We start from the raw sequence: 17,513 nt of genomic DNA on the forward strand, positions 1-17,513 counted from the left end.
CAGGATGCTCTCCCTCTCCTTAGCGTGTTCAGCATCGGGCCTCAGCTCAGAGGCTCCTTCCAGATGCTTCCTTCACCTCCCGCTGGCTGTCATAGCGCCTGTTTATTTCCTTCATAGCCCGTTCCCCAGGCAGTAATGAGCTTGTCCCTTCTGTCTCTCTGACACCCACAAAGGTGAGATTCACCCTCTGACCCTCTGCATCCCTGGAGCCATGCTTGGTACTCAGCACATAGTAGGTCCTCATTTGAACAAACAAATGAGCAAACTGCAGCTTCCCACCTAGACCCCAGTTCCTCAGCCCCCCCCCCCAAGCTACCACCCCTGGTTATTATACAATGGCTCCTTCAAAGCCAAGTTTCCAGCAACACAGGCCGGAGGGTCTTACAGCTCAGGAGGAAATTTCCTGTACACGAGGCGTGGCAGGGACAGGGTGGCTTGGGGCAAATCCTCGCTGCTGTCATCACACCAAGGGCAGCTGTTAATGCTGCCCCTTGAGACATGGGAAGTCAGTGCTGGAGGGAAGGGCGTTATCTAGCCCCTTCCTTCTGGGGGGGGCACCCGACAGCCCCCTTGCAGGAGGCCCCCAGGCTGCCACGCCTCCGGTGACACTTACCATGGCCCGTGCCTAGTACAGGTGGTGGGCTTAAATAACATCTCAGCGCAAGGCAAGGAAGCTATTTGCTTTTTAGTGCACAGCATCTACCTAGCTGGGGTTTCATGACAAAGTTTTGTTTTCATCATGTTTATTTTGCAGCGGCTTTCTATTTCTGGCCAGCGGTCCTGCTTTCCATTTACAGTTAGGTATAAAGTCTCCTTTGAAAATAAATTTCGGGTTCGTTTGTTTGCTTGTTTTTCAAGTGAGTTGACTTAAAGAGGAATATAAAATAAATACTAACACATGCGATATAAATATATGGAGAAAGGCATAAAGACTGGGGCGCGTGCGGTTGGCTGTAGCTGTACCTGCCATTGTAGACTTGTGCTTTCCAGGAAGCAGAATGTTCCAGATTTTAGAAGAACGCAGGGTGCATTTACCAGAGATGGTTTAGCACCGTAGTTTTTCCGCTCAGCTCAAGGTTTTGCCATCCATTGAGTCCATGCGATGACCTCAGTTTGGCTCCCCAAAAATGACAAGGAACATTTATTTTTTTCAGGGCTTTTTGGATTTCAGAATTTTAGTTAAGAGTCTGTGGACCACAGAACTAATACAGATACGAGTTCTCACTGAATTAATGAGTATATCACCAGGCTCCATGCTTCCCCTAGTGTAACCCTCATGATGACCCTAAGAGCTAAGTACTGTGATTACACCCATGTTCCAGGTGAGGAAACTGAGGCCTGAAGCACTTAATTCACTTGCCAAGGGTACACAGCTGGTACAATGAGGGGACCTGAATATGGAAGCCACACAGGCTGGAGGAAGACGGAAGAATGGCCTTGGATGTGGCCGCCCCCGTGTCCAGCCCGGTCCCTGCCAACGACTCCTTCTCTCCGGCTACGGCTTAAACACTCACATCAGCCTCATTCCTTAGTTAGGTGACAAAGAGGAGACTCCGTCTCCAGGTGCCCCAGCCACGGCCTGTGACATCTGTGGTCCCATTAGCTCCTCAGAGGAAGGAACCCTGGTCACCCCAGAAACGGCCAAGACAAGCTGTGAGCTCCGTGGCCAGTTTCTTTTAGCCCCATCAGACATGCTCTGGATTGCCTTATTTTCCCCTTTCATTGCCGTGTTTTTTGAACACACAAACTCTATGCCAGGCAGTGACCTGCTAAACATTTTCTTATGTATGATCTCTGTCTTTAGAAGATTTTTAAACATGACAAATGTAGGGTAATGGAGCCCCCAAAGTAAAACTCATTCATAATCCACTTAAAAAATAGAAAATGAGAGGCAAAAGTCATCCCCTATTCTGCCAAGTTCTATCCCATCCCCAGGTAACCCCTGTCGAAAGTAACCTTCTCAGCCTTTTCCTGTTGAGACACCTCTGTGTCCAGATCATAGCCATGACTATGCTATATCTGCACGAATACCTACCTACCCAGTGAGCAATCAGTCCACAAAACAGCCCGCGTCCAGTTGCCCAGGTGGTGCACTGCTCAATTCCCGAGGCCACCAATCACATCAAGTGCTTCATATTTAGTTTCAGGGGGAAAACCACAGCACCACAGAGGTTAGAGGGAGGCAGCCAGCCTCTTTCCTTTGCACCAACTAAATCCCAGTGTGGTGTTTGCTCCCAATGCCAGAACTATTCCTGGATGTCAGGTGCAGTTAATGGTTGCCGTGGCAACCGCCCATGCTTAATGAATAGAAGAGAGTAAGAGCCGCTGGATAAATGTCAGGGCCCCGGCAGGAATTTGCTTGGGAGTAAATCCGTTAGTGGCTGGCGGAGCGGACCGGTGGAGGTTGAAATGAGCAGACCAGGGTAGCGGGAAACGGGGCCAAGAGCCCCTCTCCCCACTTCATTCATCAAGTGAGCAGTCAGAATGGCACGAAATGTCAAGAACATGGGGCTTTCTGGAGAGGGAGGTTAAACAGAGGCTTCAGTTGTGTGGGTTTGATTGTGCGTCATGTTTACAGAGTTTGCAGAGGGCAGAAATCAGCTCAGCATCACGTGTTGAGGCGCTTTTGTTGTTTGTTTTTTGTGTTGTTGTGGGTTTTTTTTTTAACTCTTGGGTTATTTTTTTAAGTAAAGGAAGTGCCAGATTAGAATTTAAATAACCTTTGGAAAGACAATATCAAGAAAATGAGAAGACAAGCCACAGACTAGGAGAACATAATTGCAAAAGACACATCTGATAAAGGACCGGAACCCAAAATGCACAAAGAACTCTTAAAACTCAACTCTAAGAAAGCAACCTGGTTAACAAAGTGGGCCAAAGACCTGAACAGACAGCACATCGGAGAAAACATAGATGGCAAATAAGTCCATGAAAAGCCACTCGCCATCAGGGACATGTCATCAGGGAAATGCAAACTACAACAGCCAGTCACCACTGCACACCTATGAGAGGGGCCAGCACCCAGACACGTCCCCGCCAAGCGCTGGGGAGGACGGGGAGCCACGGGAACTCTCCCTCACTGCTGGTAGGAACGCACCTTGGGACAGGAAGACGGTTTGGCCGTTTCCCACAAAACTAAACATACTCCTACCAAACAGCCCAGCAGTCACGCATCTTGGTATTTGCCCAAATACTTCTCGGTATTTGGACCCCACAAAACCCTGCATCCGGGTGGTTATAGCAGCTTTACTCAAAACTGCCCAAACCAGGAAGCAGCCAAGAGGTGTTTCCATAGGTGAATGGATTAATGAACTGTGATCTAGTCAACAGTGGAATATCATCCAGCGCTAAAAAAATGAGCGATCGAGCCCTGAGAAGACGTGGAGGAACCTGACATGCCTGTTACTAAGTGAAAGAAGCCTATCTGAAAAGGCTGCAGACCGTATGATTCCAACCCTATGACGTTCTGGAAAAGACGAAGTGACAGAATCAGTGACTGCCAGGGGGGGGCGGGAGGGATGGAGGGCAGAGCACCGAGGACGTTTAGGGCGGTGACACTGCTGCGTGTGACTCTCTAGTGAAGGGTCCATGTCCCTGCACATCTGTCCAAACCCACAGACTGTGCAACACCAAGAGGGACCTAATGGAAACCGTGGACTCTGGGTGGTTATGACGTGTCAGTGCAGGCTCATCTATTGTCACAAAGGGACCTCTGCGGGGGGGGGGGGTCTGGGTGGGGGGAGGCTGTGGGAACGGGGGAAACCTCTGCACCTTCCACTGAGTTTTGCTGTGACCCTAAAACTGCTCTAAAATACAAAGTCTATTTAAAATAGTAACATCTGAACCCCACGCCTCCACACGTTATGTAGTTGTGCCCTTTCCTTACAGGAATGAGAGACTAAACAGAGGGTTCAGGAATGAGGAACAAGTTCCGAGAATGTCCCTTGCGTCCGTCAGCAGGTCCCTGTGACCTCGTGCTGCATTTGGGAACAATGCCGCCCGTGCGTGTGGAGGTTCAGAGCCAGGGATGGCCGACTCTGAGCTCACAGCCAGCGGCAGGGACCTGGGGCTGCGTGATGTTCACTTGTTGGGGGGGCTTCCCAAACACGTCCCCTGGGGCCTTGACCTCAGATCTCGTCTGGTATCTCCCAAACCCTCCAAAGCCCCCGAGCTCCCACCCTGTCTTCTAACCACGGTCTCAGGTGCCCACAGACGATGGTGGCGGGTCCACCTGGCTGCAAACACGGCCCTGGAATCCTGCAGGTGCCTCGGGTTCTCAGACTCCACCTAACCGTGCGCCGTGTCGGGGCCCCAGCAGCGTGGGTTTTTTCCTAACAGGAGCTCAGGTGATTCTTAGGCGGGTGGGTCCAGCATTTCCAGGCACCTCGGGAGGCGTGTCAGCACCTAAATGCCGCAGGTGTGAAGAGGCCACGGCCCGCTCCCAGAGCCCCTGCCCCGGCCGCCCCAAGTCTGACAACCCGCTGAGCTCCTGACTCCTGTCACTACCGGTCGCCCCAAGCCGTGCGTCTGCGTCTGTGCCCCAGTGCCTTAGCTTACCCTGTGCTGGCGCCCGGCCTGCCTCTGCGCCCCGACTCCGTCCTTGCGGGGTATCTGTCAGCGTCGCCCTCGGCCCCTCCCTCTGCTGTTCATGGGCAAGTCCAACCCCATCCTGTTTTCCTTCGATTTACTGATGTGGGAAAAATACTCCTGGGAACACGTAACTGGGGACAGCGTGACCCCAATTGTATAAAACCATTTGAGTGAGAGAGCGTGGGGCGGGCGAGGGGAGAAAATGCCTGACAGGAAATACACAGGACCGCTCACCAACGGTTATTTCTGGGGGCCTGCAAGATGCTGCATATGTGCGTCGCCAGGCTCCCCTTCTGGGGACTGTCTGACGGGTGGTGCCAGCAGCTTCGTGTTCCGCGTGGAGTCTTCCTCGGGGAAAGTCTTGATTCTCTTTTCCTTTTATATTGCGTCACCATGGCACCAGCGCGTCTCGCCTGGTCCTGAAATCCGCGCCGAAAGCAAGGGCAGTAATAGCTGTGCTTGGCGCTGCACGTTCCTGCCTGGTTAGGGGTCCTCGAGTACAGCGCTGGGGCCAGGGTCGGCCACGGAGACCTCCCTTACTTACTGCCTCCGTGAATCCCGAGGGAGAACAGCACAACTTACTCCTACCATCTTCATTCTGCAGGAGAAGACACTGAGGTTTGCAGAGGTGGTTTGCTGTAAGCATCCCAGGGGAGGAACGGCCAGGTGGGGGCTCCGGCCAACTGGAGAGCTCACCCCGCCACCCCTGGTCTCAAGGGGGCTGCTGACGACGGCTGGCTGCATGGAGTGTGGTCACATGGGGACATGGGACAGAGTACCCCCCACCCCCCATTTTTAAGGAGAAGCTGCAGATCTGGCTCTCCTGTGACAAATCCTGAATTTTAAAGCGCAGAAACGTATTTCGTTGTTTAAAAATACAATGAAACATGCCCCAAAATACTGCACATTAAGAAAAACAAAACAATGCAAAACATTCCACAACCCAGATTTGCCCTTGGTGCCTGACATGATGTGCTTTCGAAGCACCCGCCTGGGTTACGTCCTCCAGTCCCAGGGAGGCCCAGACGTCTTGGCACCTGGCCTCCCCGAGTTTGTTACCTCGCAGGACAGAAATCTTTAGCTCAGGGATCAGCAAAACGTTTTCTTAGCCGCGTGCTCTGCCACAACCCTCAGCCTTTACAGTATGAAAGCTGCAAAGAAATGGGGATGGTTGTGTTTCAACACAACTTTATTTACAGACACAGAAATTTGAATTCCATATATATGTTTTTACATGTCATGAAACAATGTTCTCCTTTTGGTGCTTTTCCAAGCAGCTAAATATGCAGCACCATTCTTAGCTCATGAGCTAGGTAGCGTTAGACCATCAAAACCCTGCAGCGTTTCTCCAGGAGCTATGGCGTCTGTTGGCTCCAAGTCCAAGTTCTGGCTGCCTAGGCTCCCTTAGGTCAGACCCCTTTCACACTCAGGCACGTGCAGGCACTTGCTAGTTCCTTTCTCCCTCATGGTTCTGACCTGTTTCAGCAGGGCTCACATTCTGGCTTCAGCTGGACCGTTTCTTCCTGTGGGATCTTTGTTGGAGAATGTAAGACAGGTAATAGTAGGTGGCCCCACAGCCACCACCCTGGCCCTTGTTCAGTGGCCCCCAAAGTACGAAGTGTGACAATTAAGTTCACGAATTCGTCCTAGAAAAAGTGCTACACAGCTCATTGCTGAATATCACTATGGTCACCTTCGAAGGACTCCCCCTGGGAAGCTATGCACCGACACCAGCACCTAGTCCACCCTTCAAAGCAATTTTGGAACTCTTTCTGGAATGGCCATCAGAGCTGTCATCGTATTACCCTTGATGTCCTGAATGTCATCAAAATGTCTTCCTTTCAATATTTCCTTTATCTTTGGGTAAAGAAAGAAGTCACTGGGGAGTAGGGCGGGTGTTCCAATACAGTTATTTGTTTACTGGTAAAAACTCCCTCACAGGCAGTGCCGTGTGAGCTGTTGCATTGTCGTGATGCAAGAGCCGTGAATTGTTGGCGAAAAGTTCAGGTCGTCTAACTTTTTCACGCAGCCTTTTCAGCACTTCCACATAGTCAACTTGGTTAACAGTTTGTCCAGGTGGCACAGATTCATAATGAAAAATCCCTCTGATGTCAGAAAAGGTTAGCAGCATCGTTGCAACAAGTTCGTGAACCTAATTGTCAGACCTCGTATATCCTGGGAAAGCATGGTTGGTGGAAAAGCCACCAGTCCGGTTTGATAGCAGTGGCTGGACCACAAAATGATCGCAAAGCCACTTGGCAAAGGGCTTTGTACAACTCTAAAATGTGTTGGAAGACAGTGCAGCTCACAGTGATGGTTAGGAACCTGCCCTTGGGGTCAGGCAGACTTCACTTGGAGCTGAGTCCTTGGGAAATCCCTTACTTCACTAAGACTCAGTTTTCTCATCTGTAAAATGGGGATCATAATACCAGGTACCTCGTAAGGCTGTTTTGAGAGCTAAAGAGGATAAAACAGGTAAAGTGCATAGGCTGGCATGTGGCATATGGTGTGCACACAATGTGTGTGACTTACTCTGCCGTATTATCCAGCCAGCTGGAAGGGGAGGGGACAAACAGGGACATGGGAATGAACCTCCAATATTGGAACATGTGAACAAAAAGAATGAAGGCCTTTTTTCCACACCAGGGTGGAAGTCATGAGTTTGTCTTTCTCCCAAGAAGTTCCTTGAGTCTTCGCGTCTCCTCTCCGGGACGCCCCTTCCTGGTTCCAAGTCCGTTCTTGCCTAGTGAGCAGAGAATCCGAACCAAGAGAGTGGGTCTCATACTGCATCATATTTATGGTGAAATGTCTCTGGCCTGGAGCCTACATGTAGTAGGGGTTCAGTATATGGCACTCATTATTACAAGACAAAATAGATACAGAATATAATAATGGCTGTCATTCACAGTGTTACCAGGAAATGATGTCACACCTTGGCTTTTTGTCTTCTCGAAGGAAAGAATTCAGTCAAGAGACAGAGTTGGTGCAGCTTAGGACAGCCAGAAATTCATTAGTAAAAGCGAGTACGCTTGAGACACAGAGCCGGCTGTCCCACCAGAGGGAAGCACCCTCCTCCCATTGTGGGAGGACTTTTATCTCTGTGGGCAGAACCGTGTCCCCGGCTCCCCCTCTGTGATCTTTCTCTCTCTCTGCTGAGGTGTCCCGTCCTCTCTCTGGTTCCTGGGGTTGTTTTTCAGGGTGAAAACAGGAACCCATCCATTTCCCATGATTTATGTGAGAAGCTCCTTAAAATGGTCCTGAGAAGCGGGGTGTACATTCTGATGAGCGGGAGGGTTTCCCTCCCTCTTCGGCATTTTTCCTTCTTCTGGTGACGTGCCCTGTTCTCCGTATCCAGCGGAGCAAGGAAGGTGTTTGTGCCCCAAGGGACAGCAGCTGCCAGGGGCCTCCTGCCGGGGCTGCTTCGCTCCTGCCCCTGCTCATTTCTACCTTCCCTCCTGCCCTACCATCCATGTGATGGCGAAGACCGCAGACTCGGCAGCCAGGATTCCTATACGGATTCCTGCACCCTCCATCTGGGACCCCTCAAGCTCCTCTGTGATGCGGGGTGGTCTGTCCCATCATCAAATGTCAGTGTTAAGAGCCAACCCCCGCCCCCACCCCAGGGCGGTGGATAAAAGTGAAGGAGAGAAGGAACGTAAGGTTCCAGCTGTGTCTGGCCCACCGGACGCACTTCTCAGTGTCAGCCGTTCCCCTGACGTGCCTAGAGCTTTGCCGAAACACCTCATCTTCACAGATCACCTTATTTAATTTGTCCAGTGACCGCTCTGAAAGCCAAGCCCAACCCACACGCTTCTAAGGTGCCCCTCCCCACCTCAGGGACCAAACAGCCATGCGGCGTGCCCTGCTGTGTGTGGTGAGAAGTTCTGAAATTGTTCGTCTGATTGGCCAGTTAACAAACACCCACAACTAAGTCAAGCTGATGCTGAGAAAAGAAAAGGAAGGTCAGTCGGTTTTCCCAAGTTGCACGCGGGCAGCTCTGTGTCTCTGGAAGGGGTCAGCCACCCAGCAGAAGCCAAAAAGCTGTGGCCCAGGGCCAGGCGACCGTGAAGGGGACGGTCCTGGGCCAGATGTGAGCCTTACTGGGGACAGAGTTCTACTCCTGAGTCTCTGTCTGGAATCTATACCCAGGAGTCAGCGGGTCTCAACCGGTCACTACTTACGCTGCTCACCGTGAGTGCAAGCAGAATTCTTACGCCCAGTTTGCTCGTCTGCAAAACGGGAAGGTGAATTAATAGATGTCCATTCCGCTTCCGTTTTCCCTTTGCCCTCACTAATGGGGACGCAAAGGGGGGAAGGTAAGACAGTCGTTATAATGGATGCTTGTGGTTCATAGCACCGGCTCTTCTAGCAGATGCCGGGGTCAAGCCACACCGAGGACCCGGGAATGTCCCGTCTTCTGCTTTGTGTCCTCTCGACTGGTCTCCTTTCTGTGCTCTAAGAAAGGTGGCTGATGGGCTCCACTCAGCACCGCCTGCAACAACCCTGTGTGGGGGAGCCCAGGCTGGGCCCCCGGCACCTCCGCTCCCCTCTCAGGACCATGTTTGTTTCCACAGGGGCCTTCCGAGGGGTGTGCAAGAAAATCGACCACTTCCCGGAAGATGCCGACTACGAGCAGGACACGGCAGAGTATCTCCTGCGTAAGTTCCGGCTTCTTGGGTCTCCCGGGGACAGGGACGGGGACGGGACGGGTGCATGAGGCTGCGTGCAGAGGAGCCTCGGCTTTGCTACTAGATGGAGCCGCCCAAGTGGTGCTGATACCGAAGTTTCTTTCCTTTCAGTGAAGTAGAAACAGAAGGGTAACTAGTAGGTGAGTCCCCACGGAAAGGTTTTTTTTCAGTCTGCTCATGAGAAAATCTAAGGCATTTCCTCAACTTGAATACAAGTTTTCCCCCTCCCCAGTGGGCTGATTTGAGGTGTGATGGGAGAGGTCCTAGGGCAAGACCTGGGGGCGGGGGGTGGACATGCAAAGCAAAGCTCACCCCTCTTTCACTTCCCATCAGTCTCAATCCTACGGGGCAGGGCCAGTGTCTGCGTAGGATTGTCCCAAGGTCACAGCCCAGATATGACAGGGGACTGTCACAAACGCAGCACCCCTGGAGGCCTTAGCGAGTGGTGACAGCCAGGCTTCTGGAGGCTGGGGGACCTGGCCTTTCACTCCAGGCTGCGTCCCTTCCAGCGGGGCTGGAGCCAGGCCAAGCCGCTTCACCTCTCCCTCTCTTCGCTTTCTTTATCTCATCAGAAATGAGATTCTAATGTCACCCGTCTGACAGGGTCATGAAAATTAAATACCCTAGCGCATGTTTCACGAGCCCCGGGCCCGACCTGTCACGAAGTGATACGTGTTCGCTCTTTCTGTTGCCGGCGCTGAGCCGACAACGTCCAGCTGTGGGCAGGGGCCTGACAAAAACCTAAGCACAGGGCTTTGATGTAATTTACGTGTGGCGTCTTCAACAAGCACGCGTGTCCAGTTCACGCAGAGGAGGGAATTCTGTGGAGGATTGGAGGGCACTGACTAACTACTGCTATGAAGGCAGCGTTAACTGTGAAGCTTTTGGGTTGTGGTTTTTTTTTCACGCCTATTATAAATAAAAACCTCGAGAAATTGTCCTATTCAGATTATGCTTGTAACTCATCACTCCAGAAGACTGTTCTTACAATTAAAATCATTTGGGGCTCTATTCACGCCTGCTAGTCTGCAGATGGGCTGTGAACCTACATACTCGTATGAGCTTTTCATCGCGTTACGATGTGAGCCGTGCGGGGGTCAATTTGAAAGAAATAGTCATTTTTAAGCTAATTTTTGCAGCATAAACATACTATTTCTCTCTTTTCAGCCCCTATCCATTTACTAGGATTTATCCAAATGCCTACTAGGCTGGATGTATACCAGCAGCTCAGAAAGACTTAGGGTGCGGAATAAAGGCCGCAGTTGACCAAAGTTTGGGGGCGCCAGAGATGAATTGGGTCCCCTCAAAAGAGAATGACTTTAAAGTCATGACCAGTGGGGTTTTCCCAGATTCCCGTAGGTCTTGTTTGTCATTTTGTGTCTTCCCTTACTGGAGGAAACATTGTGACGTTTGCCCTGTTGGAGACTCAGTAGACTGCAGCTTCTATGTCACAACTTAGGACACTGGTTTGAAGTTGTTTCTCTGAAGCCACCGCATGTCCACTGGGCTAAACCAAACCCAGAGTGGACGCCGACTGACTTAGGAAACAGTGGTGGCAGCAAGTGTCCTGCGTGTGGCAGACATGCAGCCAGAGTTCACAGGGGCCGTGCGGGGTGGAGTGGGGTCTGGCCACCAACTGGTCTCCAAAGGTCACCACACTTGACAGGTCTCACAGCACACACTTCAGGGACACACACCAACACAGCACGAGGCAATGTGCCTGCGTTTTGGGGACCGGACTGCAATCGGGTGGGAATCCTGAGACCAGAGCTGGCTGTGGACTGTAATATCTGCAGGGCTCAGTGCCGGGTGAAAATCTGGGGTTCCTGGTGCAAAACGCAGGGGAAAGGGTGTTCTTTCTCCTGTGAGCTCTCTCTCGACCTGGCATGGTATCTTTCATTTATTATTTAATGTCCTTCTCCCTTCCTGCCCAGGATACTTGAGGGGTGAGTGCATCCACTCAGACAGAGGTGCCCGAGGCTTGCACCCAGCCCTGAGTCTCCCTGTGTCCACGTCCAGCCCCCACCCGGAGGGACGGGTGGCAGTGGTCACTGGTTAGGGTGGAGGAGTGGGCAGCTGAAGACCCATCCCAAGGAGGCAGGGAGGCAGTGGGCGGTGGGATCCCCCGTGAGTCAGGGCTCCGAGCCCCCAGTGCATGGTGCACTGGCCCAGCTGTCGTCCTTGTAAAACAAGGTCAACGTTAAAATGAGGAGTCGTCTCTGGATGCTGCCTGCCGAGGACCCCAAGCCCAGGACCCCGGCTGACCGCACGGCGTCATGCCCAGTGCTGGTCCCCCACCACATCCCCGTGGGGGGCGGCCCGACCCGGGGATGGCTGGGGTGCAGGCACAGCCCTCTCTCCTTCTCCACAGGGGCTGTGAGGGCCTCCAGCGTCTTCCCCATCCTCAGCGTGACACTGCTCTTCTTCGGCGGGCTCTGCGTGGCAGCCAGCGAGTTCCACCACAGCAGACACAGCGTCATCCTCAGCGCCGGCGTCTTTTTCGTCTCTGCAGGTGAGTACCTGGCCTGGCCCGAGAGGTGCACCGACACCAAACCCCAGCCATGCCCGTGGGACAAGGCGATGCTGTTTAGGTCCCCTGCAGGGAACACGCAGGAACGTGTCCGATGGGTGACAAGAGAGGCCCAGGGGCTTGAGTCAGACCTAAGATGCTGACAGTCGCCTGAAGGAAAGTCAGGAGGAGACAGGTGGCACGGTCTGCTCAGAGCGGGCGGGACTGATTGCTGAGAGTGTGTCCCGGCGTGCACACGGGACGGGGCAGGCGTGTAACATGTAAGCTGGGCGCCTGGCTCGCCGCGGTTTAAAGGAGGGGTCCAGTCTTCCGTTCACGGTCGGGCCTGTTTGACAGTCTGTGGCTCTTCAAGGTACGTGTTTGCTGGTTCACAGCTCTTCAAGCTCTCAAATCCTTACATTCAGAGCCCCTCTGGGAGCAAGGGAAAAACCAACAGCCCCCGGTGCTCTCAGGAGACCTGGGGTTAGTGGCAGCCCCAACCAGAAGGTGGCCCTGGGCAGCAGGGAGGACCCCAGGGAAGGGTCCTTCTCTCTGCCTCCCTCCATCTCCACCCCTCCGCTGCTCTCCTCGTCTCCCTCGCTTTCCTCTGGGTTTCCACCCTTCCTCCCGTCTCTTTACCATCTCTTCTCCTCAATGCCTCTGGATGAAATGCTTTAGGGAAGCAAAGAACACGGCGGGGCTGGACCGCTTGGTGATGACCTTCCAGCTTTGCCCAGTCATGGCAGAATATTTAGTGGAATGGGTGCCGGGGGGAAGAGGATGGCCTGGTGGGTAAGAGGGGCTCGCCCTCCTGGCTCTGAGCTCTGCTTCCACCTGTGGGGCCTTGGGGACGTTACCCATGTGCGGTGACTTGGTCTCCGGGAAGCAGTGATCATACACACGTACTTCAGAGGGCGTTGGGAGGAGGCTGAGCATACAGAGCACAGCGCTGGTTTCTGCTATTGGGAATTGACGGCGATACAGTCCCGGTCCCTCTAAGAGCTTTTTCTCGTTCTGTCCCCGCTGGCTTCCCTTCTGTGAGGCATAGAGGCTGCAACTGACTCCAGCAACACCATCTTGTCCCGGGGTATGGTCACCCCAAAGGTCTCTGTGGCCCCCGGCCACGCCCTGGCTGGACACATGGTCACAACGGGCAAACTCGGGGATTTGTGCCGCTTGGAGGCCCGTTCTCGTCTCCGACGGCCCGACCAGCCCTGGGCTCCGACTGAGCCTGATGTGGTGTGCAGACATGAGGGTTTCCTAAACAGGCGATCATTCTTTTGTCCCCAAGGGGATTGTTAGGGAAGACTGTGTCACCAGCAGCTTTGTTCTCACAAGAGGTCTTGTGAGAGAGGATGGCAGGCCACTCAGACCCATGGGGCTTGGTGGACATGCAGGTGGTGCCAACAGCCCTGAGAGGAAGCCAGAGGCCTGGGGCTGAAACCTAGACGCCCTCACTCTCATCTCCCCAAGGAACCCGAAGCCCTCCCCTCCCGTTTCCACCTGTAAAATGAAGCTTTTGGAGGATTCAGCATTCTCTAAGGCTCTGTCTCACTCAACCTAGTCTAAGGTTCTGTGTTTTCAGGCAAGCAATCAACAGCCCTTTGTTGAGCACCTACTGTGTGCCAGGCACTGTGCAAAATGCTGAAGAGCATGGACTCGGAAGCCAGGCTGCCCGGTGCAAATCTTGGCTCTACTACTTCCCAGCTGTGTAACCTTAGGCAGGTCTCTTAACCTCTCTGTGCCTCAGTTTCCTCATCTGAAAAATGGGGATAGCAATGGCTCTGCCTCTTAAGGCTGGTGAGAGGATTATGAATTGGCAGAGTGCCGGGAAGAGCCTAGCACACAGTAAGTGCTCAGTACGCAGCAGCCGCTACTACGTACGTTGTTCCATTTCATTCTCGCGCTGTCTCAATTCCACACGTATGTGCGGCATCCTTGCTATGGGTCCGACACAAGGCTGCAAGATAGGGCACAGCAGCCAACAAAACTAGACCGGTCCCTGCCCTCAGGGACCTGACAGCCTTGTGGCAGGAGAAAGTCACCGCCCACTTACACCTGCTCTTCCTCAGCTTTCTTAGCGAGATCTAAATCCCGCCATGGCCAAGGGACAGGCCTCCGTTCAAATCCCACCTCCACCCTTTCCTGGCCGTGTTGACTTGGGAAGTAATTTCCCTTCTCTGTGCCTCAGTTTCCTCATCTGTAAGAGGAGTGATTTTTTGTTTTAAGTGGGCCTGTTGCCACGCCGGACTGAGACGGCACCTGTAAAGAAAGCACAGTACGTGGCACACAATAAGTGCCCTGTAAATAAATGCAACTCAGTTCGCTTCCGGCCTCCTCCATCTGATCTGAAATCTGAGCCTCTCTTTAAACTCCCCCCCACCCCCAAGACTTCCTGTCACAGCTTCCCAAACTCTGCCACCCAAATTTCCCTGCTGGCAGAGGAAGTCAGGGGACAACCGCCTTCCGCAAGCTGAAATGTCTTTGAAATCTGCCCTCCCATGAACACTTGAAAATGCACGTGAATGCCGCTCTCATTATTATACTCGTGTTCATTTTAATAGAAAAGAACGTGTCTGCCCCACTAAATCTTCAAGCCGAGCTGACACTCTGGGGAAAGCAATCGCTTTTCATCCGGTGGTTTTCTGCAGCCCCACACAAGGCTGGCTGTGTCAGCCCCGCAAGGAGAATAGCTCGGTGATTAGGCCGGGCTTCCTACCTGCTGGATACCTGTGCAGGGTAAAGCCAGGAGACACGGAGGCAGACCCGAGCCCCGCCCCCAGCGGAAGGTGGTGCCGATGGCGCGGCCAGGAATCACCTTCAAAACGTTCACTTCCCTTAGTGCCTGTGCACCAGCTGGTCAGAGTGGGCCCTGCTAGGCCAAGCTTCAACGCTTTGGGGAGATCTCGGTGGTCCCCAGGAAGAGTGCGGGCACTCACGGAATGGAGAGGGTCCCAGGAGGCCCCTGGAAATAATGATTTACCAACCGGTGCTGGGAACTATATTGGGGGACGGCCTCCACCTAGCACCAACCACCGTACAGGTGGCCTAAACGCGGAGGCAAGGAGATGCCAGCGGATACACCAACCTCTCTGAGCCATTGTTGGCATCTAGGCCCAGAGGAGGCCCTTGAAGCAAAGGCACAAAAAGAGACATTCCGTCCTGGGAGCAAGCAGGTGAAGAAAGTGGTCAGACAGGAGCACAGCCGCCGGCCCGGGTTCCGTGGTTTCTTCTTCCTACTCCCTAGAACCAGTTCCACTCCGACCACCCGGCAGGCAGCTCTGCCTGTGCTATTGCGTTCGCCCCTGGGGACTCTTAAGTGTGCAGACCATGTCTGCTGGGGACAGCAGCTACCAGTTCCTGGGGCCTGAACACCAGCTAGTCTAAGGCATCGTCTTACCGTGCAGGTGACAAGACTAAGGGCCCCAGTAGCTCCACCAGCTGCAGCTGCTGCCCCTGGTGTGTCCACCGAACAGCTGCTCTCACTGACACCCGCGACTCGCGGGACGACCCAAATCTCTCCTCTAAGCCTGTTCTCGCCGCTGCCTCTTAGGTTAGCTCAAGATGCCACCGGCGTCCCCATGACCCAAGCTTGCACCCTCATAGGTCATTCCTTCTCTCGCTCCACGCCAGCCTTCGTCTCCTGGCTTGGCCTTCTTCAGGGTTAGAATCCAGCGCAAGTGTCACTTTGTCAAAGGACAGTGGCCCAGCCATTGTGTCTTTACTGCTGGCCCGCATGTCCCTGGTAGCCCCCTCTCTGTTCTTTAGACGTCGGTCTCTCCTGCTGATGGCGCTGGGCTCAAGGGCAGGGCCCCGCATCTCATTCCACCCCGCGACTTGCTGCGGGGACGGCGCCCCGGGGCCAGCGTTGGTTCTAAGTGCGTCCTTCTTTTCCCTTTTCTCAGGGTTAAGTAACATCATCGGCATTATCGTTTATATATCAGCCAATGCCGGGGACCCCGGGCAGCGGGACTCCAAAAAGAGCTACTCGTACGGCTGGTCCTTCTACTTCGGGGCCTTCTCCTTCATCATCGCCGAGATCGTGGGCGTGGTGGCCGTGCACATCTACATCGAGAAGCACCAGCAGCTACGCGCCAAATCCCACTCGGAGCTCCTGAAGAAATCGACTTTCACGCGCCTGCCGCCTTACAGGTACCGGTTCCGGAGGCGGTCAAGTTCGCGCTCCACGGAGCCCAGGTCCCGCGACCTGTCCCCCATCGGCAAAGGTTTCCACACCATCCCGTCCACCGACATCTCCATGTTCACCCTCTCCCGGGACCCCTCAAAGATCACCATGGGGACCCTCCTCAACTCCGACCGGGAGCACACTTTTCTACAGTTCCACAATTCCACGCCCAAAGAATTCAAGGAGGCCCTGCATAACGACCCGGCCAACAGGCGCACCACGCCGGTCTGAACCGCCCTGGCCCGCTGCACCCCTCCCCTCTCTGCCCCCCTCCCCCCTCTACCCCCCGCCCCTCCCACCTCTGCCCTCCCCCGTCCCCCTCTGCCCTCCCCCTTCTGCCCTCCCCCACTCCTCACCCCGCCCCTCCCCCTCTTTCTTCCCCGCCCCCCTCTGCCCTTCCCCGCCCCTCCCCCAGCCCGCCCCTCTCCTCCTGCCCCCCCACGTTGCTTGGCATGGGCCTCGTGATGGTCTTACTACTTTTTACAAAGAGCGACACCAAATGGACTCAGCCCTCCCGCACACTCTGCCCCTGGCCCTCCGGGTCCTAACCCCTCCGCCCCTCCCACTTCTTCAAACCAATCCCACGACGCCATTCCTCTCTCTGTGTATCTGTGCCACGCGTGTTCCTTTCTTCCTTCTCTGCTGGAAGGACCTCTGCATTCTTCCCTCCTTGGAAGAAGACTTGAAGTCACAGGCCGTGGCTTGGGGGTGGGTCCCCGAATCCCCAGGTGGGAGCACAGTTGTCCCCAGTGTCCACTCACACAAATCCTCAGGACACCACCCGCCCAGGTGGCCCTGGGGGAGGCAGTCACCTATCCGTGTTAGAAAAACATGACCAGACATCAAAGCTGTCAGAGCCCAAAGCAGCTCATGTAATAAACACTCCTGTGATTAAAGGTTTTGCCTTGTGACCGCGAGCGGGCTGTTTTGTTCCTCCTGGGGGCTTCCTTCACACTCACTGCCCTGCCTCCAGGGCTCGTCTCCGGGCGGGAAGCTGAGCTTGGAGCATGTGCATCTGGCCTAGGAAGGCTCCCCCTTCCCTTCTTGAGGCCAGCAAGGTGCACCCACCAAGGCCAGAGCCCCCGACTCCCTCCCTGGAGTACCTCGGGGCTACCTCGGGGCCAGCACGTGTTCAAACACCTGGCTCGCCACCCAGTAGCCCTAGGACCCCCGGGCCAGTCCACTTAACCTTCAAGCCTCAACCTCCAAAATGGAGCATGGCACAGCGCTCTCTTCTGCGGAGTTGTGAGGCTTAAAGTGTCAGGTGTAAAATGATTAGCACATTGTAAATTATGTGTGTGTGTATATATATATATATATATATATACACACATATACATATGAGGTTGGACAAGTAAGTTCGCGAACTCATCCTAGAAAAAGGGCTACATACCTCACTGCTGAGTATCACTACCCTGTTTCCCCGAAAATAAGACCTATCTGGACCATCAGCTCTAATGTGTCTTTTGGAGCAAAAATTAATATAAGACCCAGTACTTATTATATTGTATTATATTATATTATTTTATATTATATTATA

At 53.8% G+C, this 17,513-nt stretch overlaps 1 protein-coding gene across 1 annotated transcript in view; it reads left to right on the top strand.

The window, feature by feature from the left end:
• Positions 1 to 16,236, top strand: part of CACNG3 (calcium voltage-gated channel auxiliary subunit gamma 3) — a 55,468-nt gene extending 39,232 nt beyond the window's left edge. Inside the window, exons 2-4 of the mRNA XM_033101099.1 lie at positions 9,165 to 9,248; positions 11,650 to 11,790; positions 15,693 to 16,236. Coding sequence (XP_032956990.1) covers positions 9,165 to 9,248; positions 11,650 to 11,790; positions 15,693 to 16,204 — 737 coding nt within the window. The 3' untranslated portion in view covers positions 16,205 to 16,236. The remainder of the gene's footprint in view (positions 1 to 9,164; positions 9,249 to 11,649; positions 11,791 to 15,692) is intronic.
• The last annotated feature ends 1,277 nt before the right edge of the window (positions 16,237 to 17,513 follow it).

Source organism: Rhinolophus ferrumequinum (assembly GCF_004115265.2).
Source record: "Rhinolophus ferrumequinum isolate MPI-CBG mRhiFer1 chromosome 15 unlocalized genomic scaffold, mRhiFer1_v1.p scaffold_54_arrow_ctg1_1, whole genome shotgun sequence".
Lineage (NCBI taxonomy): Eukaryota > Metazoa > Chordata > Mammalia > Chiroptera > Rhinolophidae > Rhinolophus > Rhinolophus ferrumequinum.